This window comes from Coenobita brevimanus, chromosome 57 (genome assembly GCF_032717465.1).
Source record: "Coenobita brevimanus isolate Jiangsu-jjx chromosome 57, ASM3271746v2, whole genome shotgun sequence".
NCBI classification, from domain to species: Eukaryota; Metazoa; Arthropoda; class Malacostraca; order Decapoda; family Coenobitidae; genus Coenobita; species Coenobita brevimanus.
Window position 1 is genome coordinate 61,034,015 of NC_137010.1, and position 26,068 is coordinate 61,060,082.

The 26,068-nt window shown below is 42.7% G+C and overlaps 1 protein-coding gene across 1 annotated transcript in view; it reads left to right on the plus strand.

Annotated features, from left to right (window-relative positions):
* LOC145402055 (Ig-like and fibronectin type-III domain-containing protein 1) overlaps nt 1-26,068 on the plus strand; it is a 512,409-nt gene that overhangs the window by 398,812 nt on the left and 87,529 nt on the right. Inside the window, exons 6-10 of the mRNA XM_080274151.1 lie at nt 9,294-9,404; nt 17,557-17,772; nt 19,547-19,708; nt 21,961-22,096; nt 24,084-24,189. Of these exons, the coding sequence (XP_080130277.1) occupies nt 9,294-9,404; nt 17,557-17,772; nt 19,547-19,708; nt 21,961-22,096; nt 24,084-24,189 (731 nt within the window). The remainder of the gene's footprint in view (nt 1-9,293; nt 9,405-17,556; nt 17,773-19,546; nt 19,709-21,960; nt 22,097-24,083; nt 24,190-26,068) is intronic.

The window sequence follows — 26,068 nt, forward strand, 5'->3', positions numbered from 1 at the left end:
GTGGATGGTGAGCGCCCCCACCTACCACAAATAATAATAATAATAATAATAATAATAATCTCAATAATCTCAGTTACTATAATTACTGATCCTGGGAGTGCCTTCCGCCCAACATCGCTCTGAATCACAGCGGTCGACAACTTTTCGATCGTTCCGCAGTGAGTTCCGCGACTCCCTGCGTTTATCAACTGCAAGGTACTGGCAAAATTTCGGGTAACGGTCGGGTGGGACAAAATTATCCTGATATATCACACCTTTCTCATGTTACTCTTCTCTGGTAACATTTCTGAGTCGTGCTTGGTATGTTTCTCTGCCCATACATGTTTCTCTGTAATACGTTAGCCTAATTTTTCACCTTTTCTGTGGGTTAGTTTCATATTCTGTCTACTGTTTCACTTTTGTCTGCCGGCTGGTGTTCTTAAAATGAGAAAGGCTCACAGTGTTTCTCTGTCTAATATATCATGTCTTCATTTTTATTTTTACCCGTATCCCTGACCGCCTTGGAGAGAGCTCCAACATACTTGACCTCTTCATTACAACTAATCCTTCTGCTTACACTGTTAATCTTTTCTCTCCGTTGGGCTCCTCCGATCGCAACCTTATCACCTTAACCTGTCCTATCGCTCCGGTACGGCCTGCGGACTCGTCAAAAAAACGTCGTCTGTGGCACTTTGGAGCTGCGGATTGGGAGGCCCTCAGGTAGTACTTCTTTGCTTTTCCCTGGAATGATTACTGCTTCCATGGCCGGGAGCCATCTGGGTGTGCCTTGCGCATTACGGAGGTTATTCTCTCGGTCATGGAAGCATACATTCCTTTCTCATATCCTTTGACTAATGCACGAAAGCCTTGGTTTAATCACGCTTGTTCTAATGCGTCCGCAACAAGGAGAGGGCCTATAAAAGGTACTGGGGCCAACCCACCCCTGAATCACATCTTTTATACGTTTCTACCCTGAATCGTGCTAAGTCTGTTCTTCACTTTGCTAAAAATAATTTCATCCATATAAAGTACTCTCAACTTTCTAACTCGAATTCTTCTCGCTCCTTCTGGCACCTTGTCAAAAACCTTTCTAACAACTTTACCTCATCATCCTTCCCTCCTCTTTTCTACTCTGATGGCTCTGTAGCTATTTCTTCTACTGATAAAGCAGATCTCTTCGCTCAGACTTTCTCCTCCAATTCCACCTTAGACGATTCCAGTGCTGTTCCTCCATCACTTCCCCCCTCTGACTTCCTTATGGCTAACATTAAAATGTCTTCAGCTGATGTATTTTCTGCCATCACAGGCCTCAGTACTAATAAGGCATATGGGCCTGATGGAGTCCCTCCTGTTGTTCTCAAGAACTGTGCTTCTGTGCTTACACCCTGCCTAGGCAAACTCTTTCGCCTTTGTCTATCAACTTGTACCTTTCCTTTTTGCTGGAAGTTTGCTCTCATTCAGCCAGTCCTAAAGAAGGGTGACCATTCCCAACCCTCTGACTATCGTCCAATTGCTCTAACATCCTGTATCCCAATAGTTTTCGAGTCTATTCTTAATGGAAAAATTTTAAAGCATCTTTCCTATCACAACCTTCTTTCTGATCGTCAGTATGGGTTCCGTCAGGGACGCTCCACAGGCGATCTTCTCACCTACCTTTCAGACTCCTGGTCTTCCTCTTTTCGGGACTTTGGTAAAAGCTTTGCCATTGCACTTGACATCTCAAAGGCTTTCGATCGAGTCTGGCATAAATCTATAATTTCCAAACTGCCCTCTTACGGTTTCTATCCTTTTATCTGTGCCTTCATCTATAGCTTTCTGGTCGTTCTACTGTGTAGCCGCTGTTGTAGACGGCCATCGTTCTTCTCCTAGATCTATTAACAGTGGTGTTCCTCAGGGCTCTGTCGAATCTCCAACTCTCTTTCTTTTATTCATCATTGACCTTGTAAGCTGTATATCTAACCCTATCCACTCATACGCTGATTCCATCCTTCACCTTTCCATTCGATTCTCACAACGTCCATCTCAGCAGTTACTTCAACAAACAAGGGATGAGGCTATGGCACATCTAATGTCTGACTTGGCTCGTCTCTCTGACTGGGGTAAAAATAATTTGGTTGTTTTTAATGCATCAAAGACTCAGTTTTTGCACCTATCAACCCGACAAAATCTTCCACAGGTATACCCACTAATGTTTAATAATATTCAGCTTAATCCTGCATCATCGTTGAACATGCTTGGGGTTTCATTTACTCGGGACTTATCTTGGAAAGATCATATTACATCTCTTGTAAAATCTGCTTCCAAGAGATTGGGTGTGCTAAGCCGACCCTGTTCCTTCTTTACCTCTGCACAATTGTTGACTCTATACAGGGGTTTTATCCGCCCCAACGCAGAGTACAACTCTCATGTGTGGGGAGGCTCCCCACATACAGCTCTTCTCAATAGGGTGGGGTCAAAGGCTTTTCGTCTCATTAACTCTCCTCCTCTTACTGACTCCCTTCAACCTCTGTCTCTTCGCCGCACTGTTGCATCTTTATCTCTTTTCTATCGCTACTTCAATGGTCACTGCTTCTCTGAACTGTTTGCATGCATTCCACCACCTCTACGACGGGCGCGTAGCACCCGTCTGGCAATAAACTCTCATCCCTTTTCTGTCCAGCTCTCTAATGCAAGAGTTAACCGTTACTCCCAGTCCTTCATTTATGCAACAGGTCAACTCTGGAACTGTCTCCCTCTGTCTGTATTTCCTGCTTCCTATGATCTCCAGTCTTCCAAACGCAGTGTGTCCAGGCATCTCAAAATGAATGGATCTTGAATTTGGCTCTTTCTTGTATTTTATTTTTCTCTTGGAAGGAACAGTTTTGCGGGCCCGTTGCCTTTGGTTCCTTTTTCCTTACATAAAAAAAAAAAAAACATTTATCTATTGGCTAATATTCCTGAGAGAGACATAGTTTGCGTTTGGGCCTAATATTCCACATCTATTGATTATGTTTTCTGTTGAGTAATATTCCTAATTTGCAAGAAGGTTTGATTTGTTTCGTACCGTTTCACCTATTCTGCTTCTCGCTCTTCGCTACTGACTAATATTCCTAAACTGAGTGACATTCGATATGTTTCTCAGCCTATTATTTCACCTCTTCTTGTCATTTTCCTCTGCTGGCTAAAACTCTAAGCTGAAAGAGGCTTGTTGTGTTTCTCTGCCCAATATTTCACCTCTTGTACTTCTCACGTTCCTGTACTGAGTAATATTCCTTAACTGAGAGAGGCTTTACGTTTCTTTGCATATAAATGATGCTTTTTGATACGATGCAGTAGGGAGGAGAGTGACAGACACGCCAAAGTGTGAAGTAAACACAGAAGCAAACTTTTCTTCCTGACTTCCATTATGAGACGGCCAGTTGGGAAACTTGCTTAAGTCTGTTTTGATTCCGTTAACATCCAGACTGCTAAACATCCAGACTGCTTAACATCCACATTGCATAACATCCAGACTGCTTAACATCCAGACTGCTAAACATCCAAACTGCTTAACATCCAGACTGCTAAACATCCAAACTGCTTAACATCCAGACTGCTAAACATCCAAACTGCTTAACATCCAGACTGCTTAACATCCAGACTGCATAACATCCAGACTGCTTAACATCCAGACTGCATAACATCCAGACTGCTTAACATCCAGACTGCTTAACATCCAGACTGCTTAACATCCAGACTGCTTAACATCCAGATTGCTTAACATCCAGACTGCTTAACATCCAGACTCCTTTGACTCACTCACGGCTCAGCTGAAGCGTCTGGGGTTAGTTAGAGCAAAGGCTACTTGAGTTGCCCCATCCTTGAGAGGGTTGGAAGATAGCACTAAGTCTCAGTCTCTCTCTCTCTCTCTCTCTCTCTCTCTCTCTCTCTCTCTCTCTCTCTCTCTCAGCTGAATAAAGTCATTTGGCGTTAGATAGAATACTAGAGTGGTCTTGACCTTGAGAGGGTTAATGGTATCAGTATGAATATTGAAGGGTTGTTATACTGACAGGTGAATAAAATCGTCTGGCCTTAACTAGAGCAGAATACTAAAGTTGTTCCGACGCTTATCTTCCTCCTCCTCCTCCTCCTCCTCTTCATCATCATCATCAAAGTCATTCCACTGCGGAACATTGGCCTCGTCCATCTCTTTCCACTCGGGCCAATTAGCTGCTGGCCAGTTCCGTTCAGTCTAGGCTGATCTCCGAATTTCACCTCGCCATCCTGTTTTCTATCTGCCTCTTTTTCTCACTCCATCTCCGGGCTGCCACTCCATCTCCGGGCTGCCACTCCATCTCGACTGCCACACCATCTCTAGGCTGCCACTCCATCTCTGGGCTGCCACTCTATCTCTGAGCTTCCACTCCATCTCTGGTCTGCCTCTTTGTTATCTTGGTGGTGCCTCTGTTATCCATTCTACAACGGACCTGATCCGCTCACATCCATTTTTCCTTACATCCATTTTTCCTTCTTGGTTTTATGAGTAGTTATTATGTCCTCTGTTTTCGTCCCGACCATGAGAAGGTTAATATAGATAGTGTGGAATAGCATAGTATAAAAGGATTCCGTATATGGGTGGTCAGAAAAAAAAATCGGGTGACGAATGATTACGGTTGGTACAACAGTTAATTACAAGAATGGGTATTTAGTTCCCTTTGCTGCCCACGGTATTATAATCTTAAGAATACTGAAATACCCTTAGCGTGATAGCTACTTACTGGGTGAATTAAAAAGTTATGCGGTTTTAAAAACTTATTTGCAGGGAACCAGAAATATTTTTGGAAAGATAAAGAAGAGATACTTTGGGTGAGGAGCAAAATGAGGCAGAATTAAGTAAAATACAATCATGTGTAATGGAGTTAAGAAAAACTTGTGTAATCAACTTTCTCAGTGTGTGCCTTACCGCGGTTCCGACAGGCTTTGATCCTGACTGCCAAGTTCTGTCCAACTTTCCTCCCGGTCTTAAAGAGCAATTCCTGGAGGTATTCTGATGCCTTCTTCTTCAGATCTTACAGTGTGAGAGGTCGTTTGGCATAGAGAGTCCTTGGCTGATCCTAACAAAATTAAAAAATGAATCAATAAAAAAGAAATAAACAGTTGTCAGAAGGTTCAAGAGTAGGCTGTGAGGTGGCAAGATGTGAGCACTAGCCAGGGAAAGGAGGCGATTTCTGAAGACCTGCTGGAGGACAGTGGTGTTGTCCTCCTCTGTATGTGGGGTGACACTTCTGTATAAAGCAGGTTATTGTGAGCTGATTTGGGGAGAATCTTTTGGCTGGATCGTGGCGTGGTAATATTTGTTGATTGTCACCATCTTGTCACTGCCATCCTACAGCCGTAAAGTCCCAAGCATTCCCCCATCTGGTATTGAAGGTAGTGAAGCCTGTGATCTTTGGACCCCTCGTGTACCTGTCAGTGATTCGGGGTGGTTTTGTGCCCCAGTACGTTTTATTGTGGTTGTTGATGGCACCGCTCGAGTGGAAATGGTTTCATCACTAAATCAAGTTAGGGTGATCCAGTTTGGCGAGCACTTCACCCTGTCACTGAGCCAATTGCACATGACAGCGCTCTCTCTCTCTCTCTCTCTCTCTCTCTCTCTCTCTCTCTCTCTCTCTCTCTCTCAAGTAACTCTGTAATGTTGTCATTTTATGCCTATAGTCAGTTTGTTCTCATGTGACAGAACTGGGCCACTCCCGTTGCCTTATTACTGTGTCGCTGAAATGGCAGGTGGTGGCGAACATCATCCACACACTTAATGTAGTGCTGCCTACATCTTCTTTCACCTTTGTAATTCTTTTTCTGTGTCTAGCCTCTCTTCCTTTTCATCGTTCTTGTCACTTTTTATTACTCTTTCCACCTCAGATGGCTCTACACTGAGTGACAAGCCTAATGGCTTCCTGTAACCTAGAAAACCATTTACAACACTGAATGATAACTATACAGCATAACTTGTAGTGGGGTGATGTGGAGACTTACTGTATGGTGTCCCTGATTATTAGATAGAGAGATGCTAATGTGGCGTCCATCCAGGAACCAAACCTGCACACCCTTTCCCACGCATTGCTGTGGCAAAGCGCTATCTGCCGCAAGGGAAGTTTGTCAGATGAAAACAGTCTGACTATAAATGGATGCGATGTGTGTGAAAAAGCTTCAGTTCCTTGACTAGTATACGCTAGGCTGATATTTGTTTGATGTCTTGCTCTTGGAATCGCCGACAAGGGAACTTCTGGGGAGTAACCATTTCAGAATCCTGCAAAATATTAGTAATGCCTCTGCTCTTTAGTTACTGATGACGGGCAGCCACTGTTACTCTTGTTCTGAGTGTACAGTGTATCCGTGTCCTCTGAATGTTTTGCACAACAACACTGTAAATTCGCCGTTGTTGTTACAGCTCATTTCCCTAGTTAGAATTCCTGGCAAAACCTTCGAGGAGTCTCTACGTATTTAATATTTTGTTCCATACATCTGAATCTTCACTTTTATATTCTGGGCCACTGTCATTTCCATATTTAATTTAGGGTGCTGCGAATTTCAGAGGACATAGACTGAGAGACCTTCACTAAAACCTGGGAAAGGGAAGGCTATTAATTAAACAGAAAAAATGTGGAGCATCTTGAAAACACCTAATGTCTCTGTGTTATCCATAAATTATTGCCCCATGAGGATCGTAGCGGCTTAGATCAAGACTACCGAATCTTGACATATAAAAAGGGAATCCCGGTTGCTCTTCCCTGAGTGGCATTATTTGACCAGTAAAGCCTCTCTCGGGTGTAAGCCTTTTCCGGCCACATCCAGCTGTCTCCGCCCGACTCAAGCGACCACCAGGTTTCCATTTGATTATATAGTTACTACCTAACGTAATAAGTGGTGTCCTTGGCTGCAGTGTACTCACTTGAAGGTAGCAGTGCATCAGGTGAGTGGATGGTAGATGCCCTCACCTACCAGCAGAGTAATAAGAGAATGCATATAATTCATAAGTGGTTGAGTTATACAGTATACATCTACCCATATACTTAATTTTATTTATTTATTTATATATTGTTGTTCTGTTTTATAGATTACTGGGTACTGTTCTACCAGGGCCTGTGAAGCCTATCATGGCCTCGGACACACTAATTGTCTATTTCCACCAGCTCCAGATAACTTTATTAGCAGGAAAGAATACAGGAGACTGAGAGTGTTAATACAGCCATCATTAATCTTTCCATAGTTAGGTTAACTCTAGCACTCTATTCCATCTGATGCCAGACGATTTTATTCAGCTGGGCGTGGGTTATAGGAGCCTGGGAGTGTTTAAATTGGTACCATTAACCCTTTTATGGTCGGAACAACTTTAGAGCTTTATCCTGACACCAGACGATTTTATTCAGCTGTGAGTCATAGGAACCAGATTTTTAACAGCTTCACCACCTACTGTTTTATTGGTTAGGACAGTTCTAGTACTTTGTTCCAGCCGACGCCAGACGATTTTATTAAGCTGAAAGCGAGTGTAGCAACGTTTGTGTTAAAAAGAGTACCAATAACTTAACCAGTGTATGTTAAAGACAGCTCTAATATTCCACCTGAGAGAGAGTCACGGGAGAGCGAGTGTCTTATAGCGTCGCGTACTCTACCATAACAGGCCATTACCAAGGAAGTCATGAACAGAAACTTGAGAAAACTTGCGTCGTCAGCTGGCCAAGACAAAGTTTCGCTCGCCTTTGTGATGTCCGGGAGAGGAAGTTTGGTGGGTGAGAGAGTTGGAGTGTGTTGGAGCCAGTTGTGTGTGTGTGTGTGTGTGTGTGTGTGTGTGTGTGTGTGGAGAGAGAGAGAGAGAGAGGGGGACTCAGGCTCAGAGAGATCAGTGGCTCCGTAGGCAGGTAGACAGACCAGTAGACAGAAAGCGACAGATAAATAAAAGGAGTCTGCCCATTTACTCTGTACACACCATACATGCCCTTTTACGTAACACTACCTATTACCCAGCAATCCATTTTTCTTGTTATTTTCTCTTATACTGAATGTCCCTGCAGTTAGGAAGTAAATTCTCGCGTTGATAACAGTTATGAGCGCATGTCCTAACTCCCAACAAAAGCGCACCGGTGAATGAAAGCTTCTAAAATCCTCTGTGATTTCTTTTCTTGCTTTTTACATGTCCCAAATTGTATATATATTAACGACAGGCTGTAGTAATATTGTACCGCAAAACACCCTCATCTGTGTGGGGCTTAAACCAACCTCTCCTCTGCCGGGCTGAAGATGTGTATGTGGCTCTTCACATACATGTCAACCATTGTGACTGGAAGAGCGTAAATTAACTGCCACCCACATTACCATCACTGTGGGTACGAAGAAAAAACGTCGTAATTATTTGACAGTCACTTAGCTTTTAGACCGGCAGTGGCGAGGTAGGTTCGAGCTCCACTGAGATGAGGATGCTTTACGGTACGGTGTTATTATGCCCCAAGTTGCTTAACGTGAATCATAATCGGTACTTTGCTGTATAATGATTCTCTTCGTTTATTCCCTGTAACGTAAAACTATTTACTACGTTGGGTGGTAACTATATAACTAAGTGGGAGCCTGGTGACCTAGTGGGTTGTCACTCCAGTTTTTTTTTTTTTTATGAGAGGAAGAAGGAACCAAAGGCCGCGAGCCCGCTTAAATATTGTTCTTTCCAAGAGGAAAACAAAATACAAGAGAGAGCCAAATTCAAGATCCGATCATTTCGATGTAACGTAGAAGGGTTTAAATCCAAGTACCCCTACGAGCCTGAATGAGCAGGAAATAAGTAAATGATAGATATTGCTACGTACCTACATACAGACAGAGGCAGACACATGTAAGTAGGTAGATAGATAGATAGATAGTTCTTGAATGATTGAGTGATTGACAGACACGGACAGACATCAGGAGAAAGATAGATAAATAGACACACAGACAGGTATATTGGTAGATAGATAGATAAAAGATATATAGATTGATAGATAATTAGACACACAGACAGGTATATAGATAGATAGATAGATGAAAGATATATAGATTGATAGATAAATAGACGCACAGACAGGTAGACAGATAGATGGGTAGATAAAAGATATATAGATAGATTGATAGACATATAGGTAGATAGATAGATAAATAGATAAATGGGAAATATTTGTGTGTTACCACGGTAGCAGCAGTTTTCACCTTCGCCATTTTTCTGTTCCCATGAGTATGAGAATTATAGCCAGAACTTTAATGTACAGATGTTTTTTGTGTTCCTACGGTTACACGAGCCTGTTATCTTACCTTTTTTTTATCATTTTTCCCAGCAGGTGGAGACGTGTGGGTGTTGGTAATCAAGAAGGCCAAGATCTCCGATACGGGGGTGTATGTGTGTGAGGTTAACTCCAGCCCCTCACTCACATCACTATACATGTTGGCAGGTGGGTCACAAGCGATTAGTTCACCTGCTTATGTGTTTCCTTATTGTCATACGCCATCTCTTTTCTGCGTAACCGCTTGCTGGTTTCTTTTTATCCTTACGTCTTGTTTCTGTGTCACTTTTCCTTCTTTTCTCTTTATCACCCACCTCCTGTTTTCTATGTAACTGCTGCTCGTTTTCTTCTTTACCACGCATCTTTTTCTTTCTGTGTAACTCCTTGCATTTTTTCTTTTGGCCAAACATCATCTTTCAGTCATTTGCTGTTTTTTTTTTTCTTTTTTTTTTTACCCCTGCCGTCGTTGTGTGTGTGTGTGTGTGTGTGTGTGTGTGTGTGTGTGTGTGTGTGTGTGTGTGTGTGTGTGTGTGTGCTTGATTATTCCAGCCCCTCACTCGTCTCCTCCGAGATGTTATTAGGTTAGTGTCATTCTCTCTCTCTCTCTCTCTCTCTCTCTCTCTCTCTCTCTCTCTCTCTCTCATCATCTTTTCCGTGTAATCTCGAAGCTTATCCGTCTCATCCAGTCCATCATTAATTTCATTCTACACGCTGTCACGCTAATGCTACTCGATCCATTGTAACGTTTCATTCTATATTCTTTTTATGCCTCCTACTTCCTTTTCAGCACTCATTCTGTCTCCTTTTTCTGTTGCTCCTTTCCTCCTTTCATTCTGTCCTATTTTAACATTCCTTTCCTCCTTTCATTCTGTCTCGTTGTGAAGTTCCTCTCCTCCTGTCATTCTCTTCTTCTGTAGTTCATATCATGCTGTCTCTTTTTATCTCTCTCTCTCTTTTCTCATGCTGTGTTTTTTTCAGTTCTTTTCCAGTTTCCATGCTTTATTTATTTTTTTTAAAGTTCTTCTCCAATGCATGGTGTCTTTTTTTTATTTTTTATAGTAAGGATCGTTATCTCTCTCTCTCTCTCTCTCTCTCTCTCTCTCTCTCTCTCTCTCTATTTATTGCCACTCTTCTTCCCACCTTTCATACTGTCATTTTGCGTTATAGTTAATGTCAGTTCTTTTCCGCGTCAAGTCAGCTCCTTTTTCCTGTCGAGATTTAAAGCTTACCCAGCCTTTCCTCCAGCCCGGTACATTTAGGGACCTGGATGTAAAGTAATTGTGTTCCAGGAGAATATTTGGACTTAGAAAAACACATCTGCCTGACTCCATACTCTGTTCATTTTAACTAGGCGTAAATTTGCCCTCTCTGTTTTGAATACTGAGTTTTAGTAATCTGTAAACACTAGAATACGTTGATAGTCACGAAGAAGTGCCATGAGAAAGATGCAGAGCTGTAGAATTGTCTTGTTTTGCCACTGAGCTACGCGAATCAAGCCAGTTGCAACCCCAGGCTCATCCCAACGTGAACCCAGTGTGCTGCAGGCTGGACTTACCTTCCTGCAATTCACCATCCTCCTTTTTGGGGACAGGGGGGGAAGTGAGGAGCGTTTGTATAACCAGGCAGAGGGGCCAACCAGCCATATCGATGCCACCACGTGAAGGCGTCCCCCTCCTGCACCCCATCCTAGATAGAATGAATAAAAAAGTGTTTTCCATGGTTAAGGAAGCTCCCTAACACCTTCTCTTAAGCGATTTATTTTTGTATATGGCTGGTTATTATAATTTTGTACGCTATTTATGCAGAGTCTGTCGATATGGGGAGGATTTTATGGAAGACAGATGAGGATAGTAAGGTGTAGTAAACGAAATAAATCGCTTAAGAAAAGGTGTTAGTGAGCTTCCTCCACCGACAAGAATGCCTGCCGAAGCCTTGTCACTCCTTTCCACCTGAGTCATCTTCTTTCTGTGTTGAGGAAGCTCCCCTAACACCTTTTCTTAAACGATTTATTTTGTTTTACACCTTACTGTCCTCTTCTGTGGTACCCAAATCCTTCCAGTATCGGCACACTGCATAAGTAAGGTACGAAAGGATATTAGCCACCCATATCCAGAAAAATAAACCGCTAAGAAAGAGGTGTTAGGGAGCTTCTGTAACGAATGAGAATACTGTTCTATATCTTTTTAACGGACAAGAAGATTAATCACCCACATCCAAAAAGAAATCGCTAAAGAGGAGGTGTTAGGGAGCTTCGTTAACTGACTAGCTTATATTTCTTCCGGTTAGCAGTGCATCACCAGATATCCATAAACTCGTCTGCTAGTAGCAATAGTAGGATGAAGAACGTAATCAGAGTGAAGGGGTTAGCCTCACTCTGCATACTGTTACATGCACGCTTATTACACTACATAGTACCTACATACACCCTACATACTATCTCCTTACACTCTACATACCATCTACGTACACTTTATGTGCTACGTACATTCACTCTACATACTATCTACATACACTCTACATACCATCTACATACACTTTGCATACAGTGCACATACGCTATACGTACACACAACATACTGTCTACATACACACTACATACTACCTACATACTCACTACATACTACATACTGGACACTTGCATAACACACTGCAATTTTTCCAGGGGTGATTTTTTGTGTGTTGCAGGGACGGCACATTCAGCTTTGTTAGTGTGTGTCTTGCATCATTTACACATATTCTACTCCCACTGCCACACCCACGCCCACACCAGCAGACTGAGCCGACCACGTAAATGTATACGGACCACTCTGATTTGCCCGACACTGGTGGTTTAGTGGGTTAAGGCGCTTCAACCGGATTAGGCCCGGAAAGGTTTATGTCTGAGCGGTGGTTGCTGGTTTATTGCTTACTTAGTGCCGCTCAGGGGCGAGTGAGGCGGGTCACCCTCACTTTAAATGTCGGGACTGAGTTGCCTAGCCCCAGGTTCCTACGCTGTTGATGTTCAGGGCAAATAGCACTTCACCAGAAACTCACATGACGGTATTTTGTGTGTTGCGGGCACGGCTCAGTGTGCTGGTGTGGGCGTGGGTGTGGCAGTGGGTGCAGGGAGTGAATAAATAATGCAGGATGGACACCGATAGCGCTGACTGAGCCGTCCCAGGAAGACACGAGTAATAGGAGCGGTATAATGGACTGCCTTGTATTCAGTCCTGTCCGAAATCCAACGTATATGCAATTCTGATCCCTATTTCCGTATTAAATCTTTCAATCCGATGTCTTATTTACCAGTTCAGACTACCACCAAGCGGATGAAGGATGGAGAATGAGAGACTGACTAGAAGAGTGCATGTGAGTGAGGTGGAAGGGGGGACCGAGGATGAGATGGAGGCCCGGAGTGGAGAGATATATGAGGGAGGGAGATGCGAGTTGGAAGGAGGGCAGCCAAATGGTAGAGGATAGAGCGACGTGGAGGCGATTTGTTTGTGGCCACCCTTTACGTGATTAAGGCGTCTTGCAATAATTAGTTAGATAGCTAGAAGATAGACAGACAGATAGATAGATAGATAGATAGATAGATAGATGGATGGATAGATGAATAGATAGATAGATAGAAAGAGCCTCTAGTAGTGAAGGGGTTATTGAAAGCTGTATATATCCTTAAAAGAGAAAAAGTTAAAAAAACAAATTTTGTCCCATGAAACTGCAGTCCCTCTTGCTCGTGTCAACTCGATTTTCTCTCTCTCTCTCTCTCTCTCTCCCTCTTTTTTTTTTTTTTTGCACCACCCCTGGACGACTTTTTCCAGTTTAGGGGATACTTGTTGTGGTGAAAGTATATAGGGAGGCTGTAACTAACTGCTGCATTAAGTAATATGTAAGTAAAGAAATGGATGAATAGCTAAACAGATATACAGACTGATATAGGAAGATAGATATAGGTAGATAGATAAATATAAATGGATAAATAACTCTAAAGCCAAATGAAACGTCCCGGAGATGGCAAGGACAGAATATAACAAGCTCGTTCGTCGACCTCGTAACCTGCGTCGCGCCATGCACCCGTTAAAAGAAATACGAGGTAGAGAAAAAAGAAGGTAAAGAAATGGGCATAGTTGGCGAAGAGATGGATCGATTGGGCTGGAATTTTGGTGGATGGTAAGGATGGTGCAGGAAAATCTGCCAACTGAAATGGGTGTTGTTGGATGGGTGGCTTGAGTGAAGGTGGGGAAGGAAGGAAATGGGCCTGGAGAGCAAGGAAATGGGTAGAATGAGCTGGAATTGTGGATGGTGGTGGGGAGAGGCCGTGAGAGTATACCCTGTGAAATTGAGTGCTGTGGCTTTTTTGGTGTGAGTACAGTGAAGGTTTATGTCAAAGTTTCCTCCAAGAAGAAGGAGATAAACTCATGCTGCCTTCATATGCCTGGCTTCTTTCCAGAATAAATACGTGCTATCCAAAGAGCAATCCTTCATGCCATTGTAATCCCTGTTCCGCCATAAATTCCTCCATCACGATATGTAAATCACTCGAACCCCCAGGCCGGCAGTTAGGAGGCAAAGTGCAAAAATTATGATGGCCATAAATAAGGGTGGTTTTGGCGGAGATATATCACGGTAAATGGATTGCACCGTGGCTGGACATAGTTGGACAGCGGCACTCCAAGCCTCGTGTTCTAACGGCCCTATTAAAGCTGAGAGCGGTGACATCTGCACAGGGGAGTGTTTTTTGTTTATTTATTTATCTGTTTGTGTATTCATGGAGCACCAGTACTATTGATTTGTGGTACAATAGGTAGTGGTGGCGCCTATCATCCACTCACTCGATGTAATGTTGTCTTTGGGCGGCTACACCGAACGACAAGCGAAATGGTTTCCTGTAACCGGGACACTATTTTGGATGGTAACCATGTAACCCAATGACCTTAGGAGGTTTAGTGAGTTAAAGCGTTCCACCCGAATTACGCCTGTGGTAGGGATTACATCCGAGAGTTGATTAGAGTTTATTGCCCACATAATGCCACTCGGGGGAGAGCGAGACTGGTCACCCATGCCTTAAATGTCAGGGCTGAATCGCCTCCGGGTTTCTGCATTCCAAACGGGGTGTAAAAGGACTGAGTGATGGATAGATGGAGTGATATTGATGCATGTGACCACCCTGCATCGGACAGAACTGGGTGTTATCAGCAACCATACGTGAAGATCAGCCATGTGTTATCATCATTACATGCTCCTGAAATTATCGTAAATGACTGGAGACTAGCGCAGAACCTTCGTATTCCCGGTTTAACAATGTGGCGTGTATGTAATGCTCTTGTTTCTTATATCAAAATACTCTTGTTCACCACGATCACCTTCAACTCTTACACTGACAGCTGATCTGATACATGTGCAAAATCTCTTGATGTTCTGGCAAGACTGGTGTACAGAAGAGAAGTATGGAAACATCTAATCCCACATCCCTGTCTAGGTGTAGGGGACCGAAACTAGGCTATGTATTTCAGAAATTGTGGTACTGGCAAGGGTGTTCATAGCTCTAGGGATTGGATGGGCACAGTGAGGCTAAGTATTTGGGCTGAAATCAGATGATAACACACACACACACACACACACACACACACACACACACACACACACACACACACACACACACACACACACACACGCCTTACATTCACTCTTGCCTTAAATGTCGCGAATGAGCAATATATCGCGGGTTCCTACGCTCCTGATGAGGCAAAAAATGATTGGATGATGGATGGATGGAGTTCACACACACTCTGTCAATGGATATAAGTAAATTCGTTTAGCCCAACACAAGATACATTCCTGCCTAGTTATATATCAGCTCACCCAATAGTCACAAATGATTGAGCAAAAGTCATATAGGCAGGCATATAAAAAAAAAAAGAAGTAAAAACTAGAGACGGTCATCTTTAAATTTACGCCAGTCGAAAAAAAATGAACATACATACATATACATAAACGTAAACATACATGTATACCGTCTCTCTCTGTCTAACACACACACACACACACACACACACACACACACACACACACACACACACACACACACACACACACACACACACAGAGCACGTCTCCCACAATCGATTTTCTACTTTATCCTCCATCACTCCCAGGCTTCTCTCTTCTCACTTCCGCTGCTCCCCCGCCCTCCCTCTCTCTCTCTCTCTCTCTCTCTCTTTCTCTTCTTTTTCCCTACACTTCCTTGCATACGACTTTCATGCCCTCTTTGGTCTAATCATCATCATCATCATCATCATCATCATCATCCACTTTGTTTCTCAGCATTCTTGGTCTTCCTCTTTCATTTTCCCATCCATTTCCTCCTCTATTTCGTTCTCAGTTCCTCTCTCAAAGGCGCGCAGGAGGCTTCGTAATATCTTTTCGTTAGTGATTTATTTGCTCATTATAATTTACTATCTCTTATAGCGTTTTTGTAGCGACATAGTTTGCATCAGCAGCATACAATAACTACAACACATACAAGAACAAGAACATACAGCAGCAACATACAAGAAGACTGTAAGGTGTAATATGCAGAATAAAACGCTAAGGAAGATACTTTATGAAAACGCTTAAACCAGCTAGAATGGCACTCAATAGAGCGCTTACCTCCGCCAACGCCCTATCTCGCAATGTTAAAGAAAATGAAAAAAAATTCCTGGATCCGCACCTTTATCCGGATTCGCACCAAAATTTGAGGGAGTATAATCTGGACCAAGGCCCATTCATCTACCAAGTTTCGTGAAAATCCGTCGAGTACTTTTTGTGTAATCTTGCTTACAAACCAGCCAATAAACAAACAAACAATCGGACGGGGGTGAAAGCAGCTTCCATGGCGGAGGTAATTAGAGTACACCCATCAGGGTTTTTATCCTCAATCGTTCATCAGACGTCATTGGTCTGTTTACCTCAGTATTTTCGCACCTAATATAGATTTGGGGACCTGGGTGTTTAAGTTGACTGTTGTGTGTGTGACTGTTGGGTGTTTTATGTGTCATTTACATGCACATTCACATTTTCCGTCCCATTCTTGATAGGTTGTCACTTCTCACCTCCTTACCCTGTTATCCTACTCGAACTTCCTCCGTTCTTTTATGTTCATTGTCATCCACACTTCACTACCTCTTTATCCAGCCTAACTTCCTCTCCTATCCCTTTGTTATCCTCACTTCCTTACCTCATTATCCAGCCTGAATACCTCTCCTATTCCCATTGTCTTCCTCACTTCCCCCTCCCATTATCCAGCCCTAACTTCCTCTTCTATTCCCATTGTCATCCACACTTCCATATCCCATTATCCAGCCCTAACGTCCTCTTCCATTCCCATTGTCATCCTCACCTCCTTATCCCATTATCCAGCTCTAACTTCCTCTGCTCTTCTATCCCCATTCCATTATCCAGCCCAAACTTCCGTCGCCTGTCTCCCAGTGGGACCAGTCAGAGTCTTTCCCTTCCAAGTGACACTGCGCTCCAAGGTCTTCAGCTCCCCCTCCTATCAATTTGACATTCATACCAAAGCTAACCCAACCCAACCCAGACCGATCCTACCCATCCTAACCTAACCTCACCTATTTTTTAATCCAACCCAAACTAACCTAAGCAAACCTAACGCAATCGATTTTAATATAATTTAGTTTATTCTGATTTATGCTACTCTAAGCTTCTTTAATCTAATCTGTCCCCCAGCCATTCCAGTCATCGCGCCAGCCTCCCAGGCAGCACTGCGGTTCTGCAACTGAACCTAACCTTCCTCAGTCTGACCTGCTTTAACCCTACCAAACCTAACGTAACCTAACTTAACCAAATCCTCAGTTCTTCAGAGGCTCTGCCCAACGCCTAACCCAGTCCAACCCAACATAACGCAACCTAACTCAACCCAACCCAACCTAACACAGCCTAACCTAACTAAACCTAACTTTCTATCTTCCATTTGTTCCGGCCAACGAGTAGGTTTCCTAGGCACTGCTGCTGTCATTTCACAGCTTCTCGGGCTGTTGTATTCAGAAGTGTGTCCATCCAGCCACTCCTGACAACAACAACCTAACCTAACTTAGCCAATTCTAATTAACGTAACCTCACCTAACCCAGCCTAAAATAGTTTTCTGTCCCTTAACCTTAACGGAACCTAATCCAACCCAGCCCAACTCAAACCAACCCAACCCAACCCAATCCAATCCAATCCAAACCAAACCAAACCACACTTAATCCAACCCAGCCCAGACCAACCTAGCCTAACCTGCTGTAAATTGGCCTTACCTATTTTAATGCAATCTAATGTAATCTTATCCAGTCTAATCTAATGTGTTCTACTTCGCAGTCGTTCCGGCCAATGAGTCAGCCTCCCAGGTAGCGCTGCGGTCCCCCCACAACTACACGGACTGCTGCGTCAAGAACAGCGTCTCCACCCAGTGCCTCGGCTTCTGCAACATACACAACATTCTCGAGGGCAAGACAGGGATCGAACCCGAAGCCTGCGAGACATACTTCCCCTTCATCGTTAAGTGCATGGCAGGTGGGTATATGATAGACAGATAGATAGTAGTTACGTAGTGAGCTAAGTAGATAGATGGGCGTTGCGGTGTGAGCTTATGTAGATAGACAGGGAGTTAAGTAGGTATATTTGCGCTTGACGGATGGTGATGAAAGGATTTGTGAAGGACTGAAAGGTTTTTATGGCAGGCATGGGTCTGGAAATGGCAGAAAACAGTGTGAATGGAGAAAATATGGAAAATTTTGTTTTACCTTGGCGTGGATGGGAAATTGTAGAGTGCTGGAAGGGTTGTTCATTTTGGTATTGAAGCATAGGTAAGAGAAGGTAGATGGATGAGTTAGTTGTTATTGAAGCATGCGTAAGAGAAGTTAAATGGATGAGTTAGTTATTAGTGAAGCATGGGTAAGAGGAGATGGATGGATGAATTAGTTGTTAGTTAGGATAAGAGAAGTTAGATGGATGAGTTGTTACTCATTTTTTTTTACTGAGGCGAAGATGCACTTGACGGGTTGGTGATGATTGGCTGAATGCAACCTGTCCGAATAACATTTACTAACCCAAATTTCCACCTCAGTTATATGTTGTTAATTATTAATGCTAACGAGTGAAGAGATTATGAAGTAATGTTGCATTGTGCGAGTCATCACCAGCCTGTCAAGTGCATCTTCGCCTCGATATTAAAAAATGAGTATAGTGAAGCATGGGTAAGAGGAGATGGATGGATGGATGGATGAGTGGGTAGGACATGTCACTCCTTGAGTTGAACTAGGGTGTGTGTTGTGTCTATGGTTGTTCATTGTATATATGGAAGGTGTGTGTGTGTGTGTGTGTGTGTGTTTGTGGCTTCAAGATGACTGCCTAGTATGTTATGCTCTTTTCACTTTAACGTGGCCCATAATTGCCATCTCTCCATCATAATCACTGAGGTGTAACAGTACTTTAATACTAGAAATTTATGATGGTCACGAAGAAGTGTCATGAAAAAGGATGTGGAGCCGTAAGATTGCCTTATTCAATCATCAGTCAGTGTGAATTAAGCTGCGTAAACAAAATCTTGACCAAGTTAAGATGAGAGAACTGCATATCATTACGTTCAGCTCTTTCAGTCCTATCACGTACGTTTTCATTCCATTCTTGCCTCTTACAATTCATTTTCTTTCGTTTTAGTGGAAGTATCAGGTTATGACAAAGATTAAAAATAAAAGAAATTACAGAAGATAATGCCTATAAGTGTCCCTCTCTGTGGCAGACATATGGAACAAAATAGGCTTGAACAGAAGAACAGGACTGAAGAATGACCTTGAACAAAATGGACTTGACAGAATAGGACTGAACTGAGGAAAAGGCCTGAACAGAACAGGCCGGAACTGAAGAACAGGCTTGAACAAAATGAAACAACAGAAAAATAGACTTACACTGACGAGTAAGCGTGAACAGAAGAACAAACTTGAACAGCAGCATAGGGTTGAACAGAACAAGCATCTCTTGAACATAGTAGGCTTGAACATAAGTAGTGTTAACCCTTTCATTCCGATGACGTCTCTTTAAGACGATAGTACTGAGTCTCGGAGGGGTTTTTCGACCTGAAGGGACTGAGTATAGCTTTCAGTAACCCGTTCAGTACGAGAGGCCATTCCCAGGATAAAATCGTGTGATAGCAGGAAGAATAAACAAAACGTCACCGGAATGAAATGGTAATGAACCTGAAAATGTAATATGATTCTTGTTCTGGGTCGGCTTCGAGGAACCACTGTGACTGGAGCCACAGTTATATGATTCTTCTTCTCTGTGTCAGACATGAGGAACCACGTGCCATGTTGTGAGGAGCAGCGAGTGCCGGACATATGCCAGGACCTGTGCCGTGGGGAGTACACCATGCAGGAGGACAGCATACAGTCACACTTCTCATGTACCGCATACACCGAAGTCACTCTTATGTGTATCTCGGATGGCGTCGGTAAGTGCACAGACTGACTTACCGTATAACCTCCTTTATATCTTAGTGACTGGAGAATACCATATTTATTACATATTTATCAAGTAGCATTGAATTTACTGATACTGATGTTGATAATGATAATGAATTCATATTGTAAGCACTTTCAGGAGTAACAGCATTTGTAAGTAATACCTACAGTGTATATTAGAGCCTTACTGATCCAGGAGCTTCAGGTAGTATTGAGGTGAGCTTAGGAGTCTTTCTAGCACCTCTTTCTGAGCAATTTGCCTTGCGTTGTACTCCTCATTTGTCTCTTTAATTCTGTTCATATATTTAAGTTTTGGCCTAAATTACGTATATAACACATAAGGGAATACTTAGGTGCCTCATGCGGAAATAAGCTGGTAAGAAACAAAGTGCTAGAACGCCCCGAAAATCTGGCGGGAATATGGGCCATTGACTCAAGCACAGTATATACGCCGGCGATTCTTATCACTAGCCGCTAAATACTCACTGGCCATCTGTCCCACTGTAAGAGTACATACGGTTTATGTGTTTATGAATAGCAATACTCTTGACAAGGGAAGCATCAGTACCACGAGTCAGAAAGTAAACGCAGTTATTGGCCTCGTGAAGGATAGCAGGGATTGGTAGATGAAGAACACCCGGCCTATCCTCTTACTGCCTTGAGTCCTAGTGACGTCCTTTTTAGTCTGTATTTGCTACGGCCAAACTATTCAACTTAGGAAAGGCGTGTATTGTGAAAGGGGTTAATTAAGGCTGTGTCTAATATCTGCATTTCTAAAGCCTCCCGTAAGCTGAATAAAATCGTATGTAGGTAGTAATAATTAAGTGAAAAGGATGTCACCTTGATGGTAGGGATGAACGATTCTTGTGGTAGTGACTGTATAACCCGGGTTTGATTCTTGGATGGGATTGTCTGTGAACGCGAAGAATAAGTACTTGTCAACCAGACGTGGTGTCTTAAAGTTAATGTTAGTATATGTCCAATTGATAGTATAACAATGAAATCATATAACAAAAAAATAACTTAAATGACATGGGGATACCTCACTTTGCTAGGGTATTAAACTTCTGGTGCAAAGGATAAGGCGTGTTTGTAAGTGTGGTGATTGGTACAGTCGTGAACCATTCTCCTCACCCTTTACCCCTACCCTTTGCTGAAGAAAAGTCGTATCCAGAGTAATATATCGAAAGGACCTTGTTTTGTGTCAGGGTGGTAGGTCGAGATTTTGACCGCGTGTTATATTTTTCCTGAATGACTCCTCTTGTCGTCTACAGTAGCTTCGGACAACCGCAATAGGTGTTTACTCGTATTCTGTATGAAACCTGTCCAACACATCACTTTAGCTAGGGACAGGGGAAGAGGGTGAACAGAAAGCTCATTGTATTAGGCCATTAAACTCTTAGTGCAAGTGAATAAGGCATGTTTGCAGGTGTGATTGTAGCAGTCAGGGTCTAGTGGGGTGCACGCTATTGATTAAAGGCTTGAGCATCCAGTCCCACCGAAGGGCCATTGATTGACGTCAGGTAGGGTATCGGGTCGCAAAATGGCACACGCCTCAACAAAAGTCCTCTGTTTGGAGGCAATGAATCAGCGCAGTATTGTAGTTGAGTCTGGATTGTTATTAACACCAGGATGCAAATTTTGTCGATATTTAAATGGAATATGTAACATGCAAGGGAATGTTTAGATGTAAAGTGCAAAATAAATCGCTAAGGAAGAGATGCTGTGAAGCCACCCAGGCAGACGAGAATACAGGTCTCGATCTCTGCTTCTCTTTTTCCACCCTCTTTTCCTCTTTTTTTTTTTCCTCTCAGTCTTTCAATCCCACTGCTTTTCTATCATCCATTGTTTCCTCCTTTCCTCTCCACTCCCCACTCTGCCCCCATTTTTCCATCAGCCTCCATTTCCTCTCTGTTTCCTCTCTATTTCCTCCTTTTTCTATCAACCCGTCATTCTTCTGTTTTCTCCTCTTGTCTCTCTTTCCCCCTGTTTTTCTATCATCCCCCGTGTCCTCTTGCCCATCTGCCGTCTCTTTTTCTTTCATCCTTTCTTTCCTCCCCATTTTTCTCTCTTCCTCTGTTTTTTCTATCAGACCATGTTTCCACATTTCTCTCTCTCTGTCTGCCTTGCTTCCTCATCTTTCCCTGTCTCCTCCCACATTCCTCTCTCCTTCCTGGTCCCCCTTTCCTCTCTCTGGCATAAGGAGAGCGCATGGCTAAAAACCCCATCGTCATTTCCACAGAGATCTTGCCAAAAGCCCCAGAGTCGCCCAGTGTGGAGGTTCTAGGGTCCTCCTCCGTACAGGTGAAGTGGCAGCATCCTGACATGGATACCCCGCCACCTGAACACTATATTATCAACGTTACCACTATCACTAAGTAAGTCTCTCTGTCTCTCTCTCTGATATCCAGCAACTAAACTAAATCATGTAGCAGTTCGGTGGATGATCTTTTTTGTCTTAAGTCTGGGTAATAATATTCCTGTCAGGCTTAAATGCAGCTCTTGATGGCTAGAAAAAAAAGTTATAGTTGCATTTAATTATAATGAAGGGTCTATTCCAAAGTATCACTTGTTTTTTCATGTAGCAAGTCCTGTGAAATGAGACTGGCAGATCAATTTTATAGGCAGCAGTGGATCTTTAGCAGCCGAATTATGTGATTTAGTGTTTATATTATAGAAAGGAAAGGTAAAACTGGTAATTCACTCTATGTAGGTTTGTTCTTACGACTCATGATTCCTATTTGATGAAGAAACTGTTGCTGAAAAATGCGATCAGATTCAGAAGTGGATGTGGACGTACGTACTAAACACGGTGACTTGCTGTTTCTAGAGGATTTATTGAACTTTGAAGCGATTTCCTAACTAGATGGGTTAGATAGAACGATTATTGCATGTAGTGTAAGTGAGTGTTCTAGCTGTATGTTATTGATTGGTAGCAGTAAAGAAGGCAATAATAATGACGTTGCGGCTGAAACACTTAAAAGTAACAGCAGTAGTAGTAGTAGTAGTAGTAATAGTAGTAGTAGTAGTAGAAGTAGTAGAAACCCCAAGCTCATATGAACGTGAACCCAGTGCTGGAGGAAACCGCCCTTCTTCCGCCGTCCATCCTCCCCCTTTCGTGGAATAGCGAGGAGATTGAGGGACGATAAGATGGATGTTATGTTTAGCATATGGTTGCTGATTTACAACTGTCCATTGTTCTGTTTCTGGATACTCATCTAGTCAAGCAGAAGATTGACAGCCACACCGCGTTTGTTACTCCACTGTGTTGAATGGGAAGTTGGAGATGGTGGCCGCTTTCATGACTACAGATTACATTATATGGCATTAATTTGTGAGTGAGTGTTTTAGGTATACTCGTACATATAACTAGAGGATTTAGTCTCCACGTAGTGTGTTACATCTGTTTGACTTGTACCTCTTCCTGTGCATTTTTTTATCAGCCGCGATAAGGAAGCTGGTGTTGTTTGCAATTTGTCCGTCTGTCCATCTGTCCGTGTTTCTGTTAGCACGATAACATCACAGCCGCTCAAGATATCATCACAAAATTTTACAGGTGTGTAGTAGGGAAAAAAGTTGATCACGAGTTCGACATTGGTGAAAGCAAGTCAAGGTCTGTGTGTCTTCGCAGCTGCTCAAGATATCATCAGAAAATTTGACAGGTGTGTAGTAGGGATGAAAATCTCGTACGAGTTCGAATTGGTGAAAATAGGTCAAGGTCGGTGTGTCTGTTACCACGATAACTTCGCAACCGCTCAAGACATCATCACAAAATTTAAAAGGTGTGTAGTAGGGATGAAAATCTACGATTTCGAAATTGGTAAAAGTGGGTCAAGGTGTGTGAGTCTGCTACCACGATAACTTCGCAACCGTTGAAGATCAAGTATCATCACAAAATTACAGGTGTGTAGCAGGGATGAAAATCTCATATGAGTTTGAAATTGGTGAAAGTAGGTCAAGGTCAAGGTCATATTCCGAGCCGCGCTAGATATGTATCGGCTCTCAGCTGGTGTGATTCCCCCGTTGGGGGGGCTCTTTTTTTTTTTTTTTTTTTTTTTTTTTTTTTCGATATTATACACGTGCTAATATAAGGTTTGGTATACACCTGACTCAGCTCCTTCAGCCACGTTCACAAACAAATGCCTGGTGGTGTAGTGGATTTAGGTTGTCCAACTGAATTTTGTCCACTAAAGTATATATCCAAGGGGTGGTCGGAGGGTGTGCCCACATAATAGTACCCAGGAGCAAGCGGCTAGTCATTCACCATAAATTTCTGGTCTTATTAACCTAGTCCTGGGTCCCTATACTCCTGATGGGGCAGTAAATGATAGGCTGATGATAGACTAACACCTCATCCCCACGCAGGTTCGATCCTCCCGTTGATATGCCGACGGACGCCCCCCCTCCTGGCGACGATGATCGCATTGATGGCCAAGATGAGCTGTTTCTGCCCAAGCGTATGCAGGTCAAGGTGAGAAGGACGCAGTGGTGTGTGCGATAAGCCTGCTTGATTAGGCCAGTGCCTGTAATCTCTAAAACAATTGCTAAGTACCCTGTTAAAGTTTTTGTACTCTAACTTGGCCTAAAATTGCCATCTCTCCGTCGTGACTGCTGAGCTTTTAACACTAGAATACGGTGCCAGTCACGAAGAAGTGCTATGTTAAGGATGCAGAGCCCTACTGTTGTCTTTTTCTACCACTGAACTACGTGAAATACACTGTAAAGGTATGAAAATCTGGGCCAAGTTTCACAGTGTATAGTACTCATATTTGTGTCATTTTGTCTCAAATCTCCTGTTTTGTGTGCAGTGTAGGTGTCGTTTTATCCATTATTGTGGAAATATTGAATACCCTCCTATCATTTATCGTTGAGTTCTTGCATCTACAGTCTTACAAATACTGAAAACTTTCATATTTTTTATATTTGCCCTAGTATCTATAATTTTTCAAAAGCGAAACACTTTTCTAATGCTTATACAGTATTTGTGTCCTTGTATCTTATTTTTAATGCAAGGAAGAAGGAACCTAAGGCCAGAAGCCCGCAATATTGTTCCTTCCAAGAAAAAAACAAAAACCTTCATAATTATGCTGTCCTTGTATCTGTGATTGTTCAAATATTTCCCTCCTCTTACGTAAATCTGTGTTCTTCTATACAGTATCTTTCAGTTGCCAAATCCCGTTCTGTTACTTGAATTTGTGTTCTTGTCACATTATTCAATATAGAACCTAATCCCCCACCAGTTGCTTGTGTGTGTGTGTGTGTGTGTGTGTGTGTGTGTGTGTGTGTGTGTGTGTGTGTGTGTGTGTGTGTGTGTGGGTGTGTGTGTGTGTGTGTACAGCTCCAATTATCGCTGTCCGGAGCGCTGTGCTGTTTACCTATTGCCAGTGTTGTGGTATGAGATGGTGATGGTGCCATTTGAACTAAGGCCAAATACCTTCCGTCTACACATGTTTGCCTCAGTAATCATCAGGTTCCCTCTTGTCGCTTCTACAGATTGCGGCAACTCAACGGAATTATGTGCTGAATATCCTGTCGCTACTGGAAAAAGAAAGAAAAAAAAAGAAAAAAAACTATTTGATTGACCTGTGCAGCTGAGATGTATGGGGCGAGTAGGGTGTGTTTGAATCGCGGCTGCTGATTGGCCGCCGATGATGTAAATCTACACTTCTTATTTTAACATATATATATATATAAATATATATATATATATATATATATATATATATATATTTAAATTGCCTTCAGTACAAGCTGCCAGATTAAATACGGAATAATTTCCGAAGCTAAAGAGGACATAATTAGCTTTAAAAGTTCACTGTTATTAAAAAAATAATAATAATAAACTTGATCATAAAGTTTTATAAAACGATGAGTGATGTTTGAAGTAAAGTACCCACCCACGGCGTACACCCACGCCCGCATGTTGCATTGCATCCACCCACGGTGTACACCTACGTCCATATGTTGCACTATAATATCCACCCACGGTGTACACCTACGTCCGGATGTTGCACTATAATGTCCACTCACGGTGTACACCTACGTCCGCATGTTGCACTATAATGTCCACCCACGGTGTACACCTACGTCCGCATGTTGCACTACAATACATGCCTGCATTTACCTCAGTGACATCATCGGCGGCCAATCAACAGTCGTGAAACAAACACACCCTACTTGCCCCATACATCCCAGATGCACAGGTCAATCAAACAGACTATGATGCAACATGAGATATTGATTGTGTTGGTTTAACTAAGACTGAATTCCTTCCTGTCACGTGTGTATGTAATATAATTAAGTTCACTCCCAACATTTCATCATGCTGGTGTGAGCCAAAGGAGCACTAA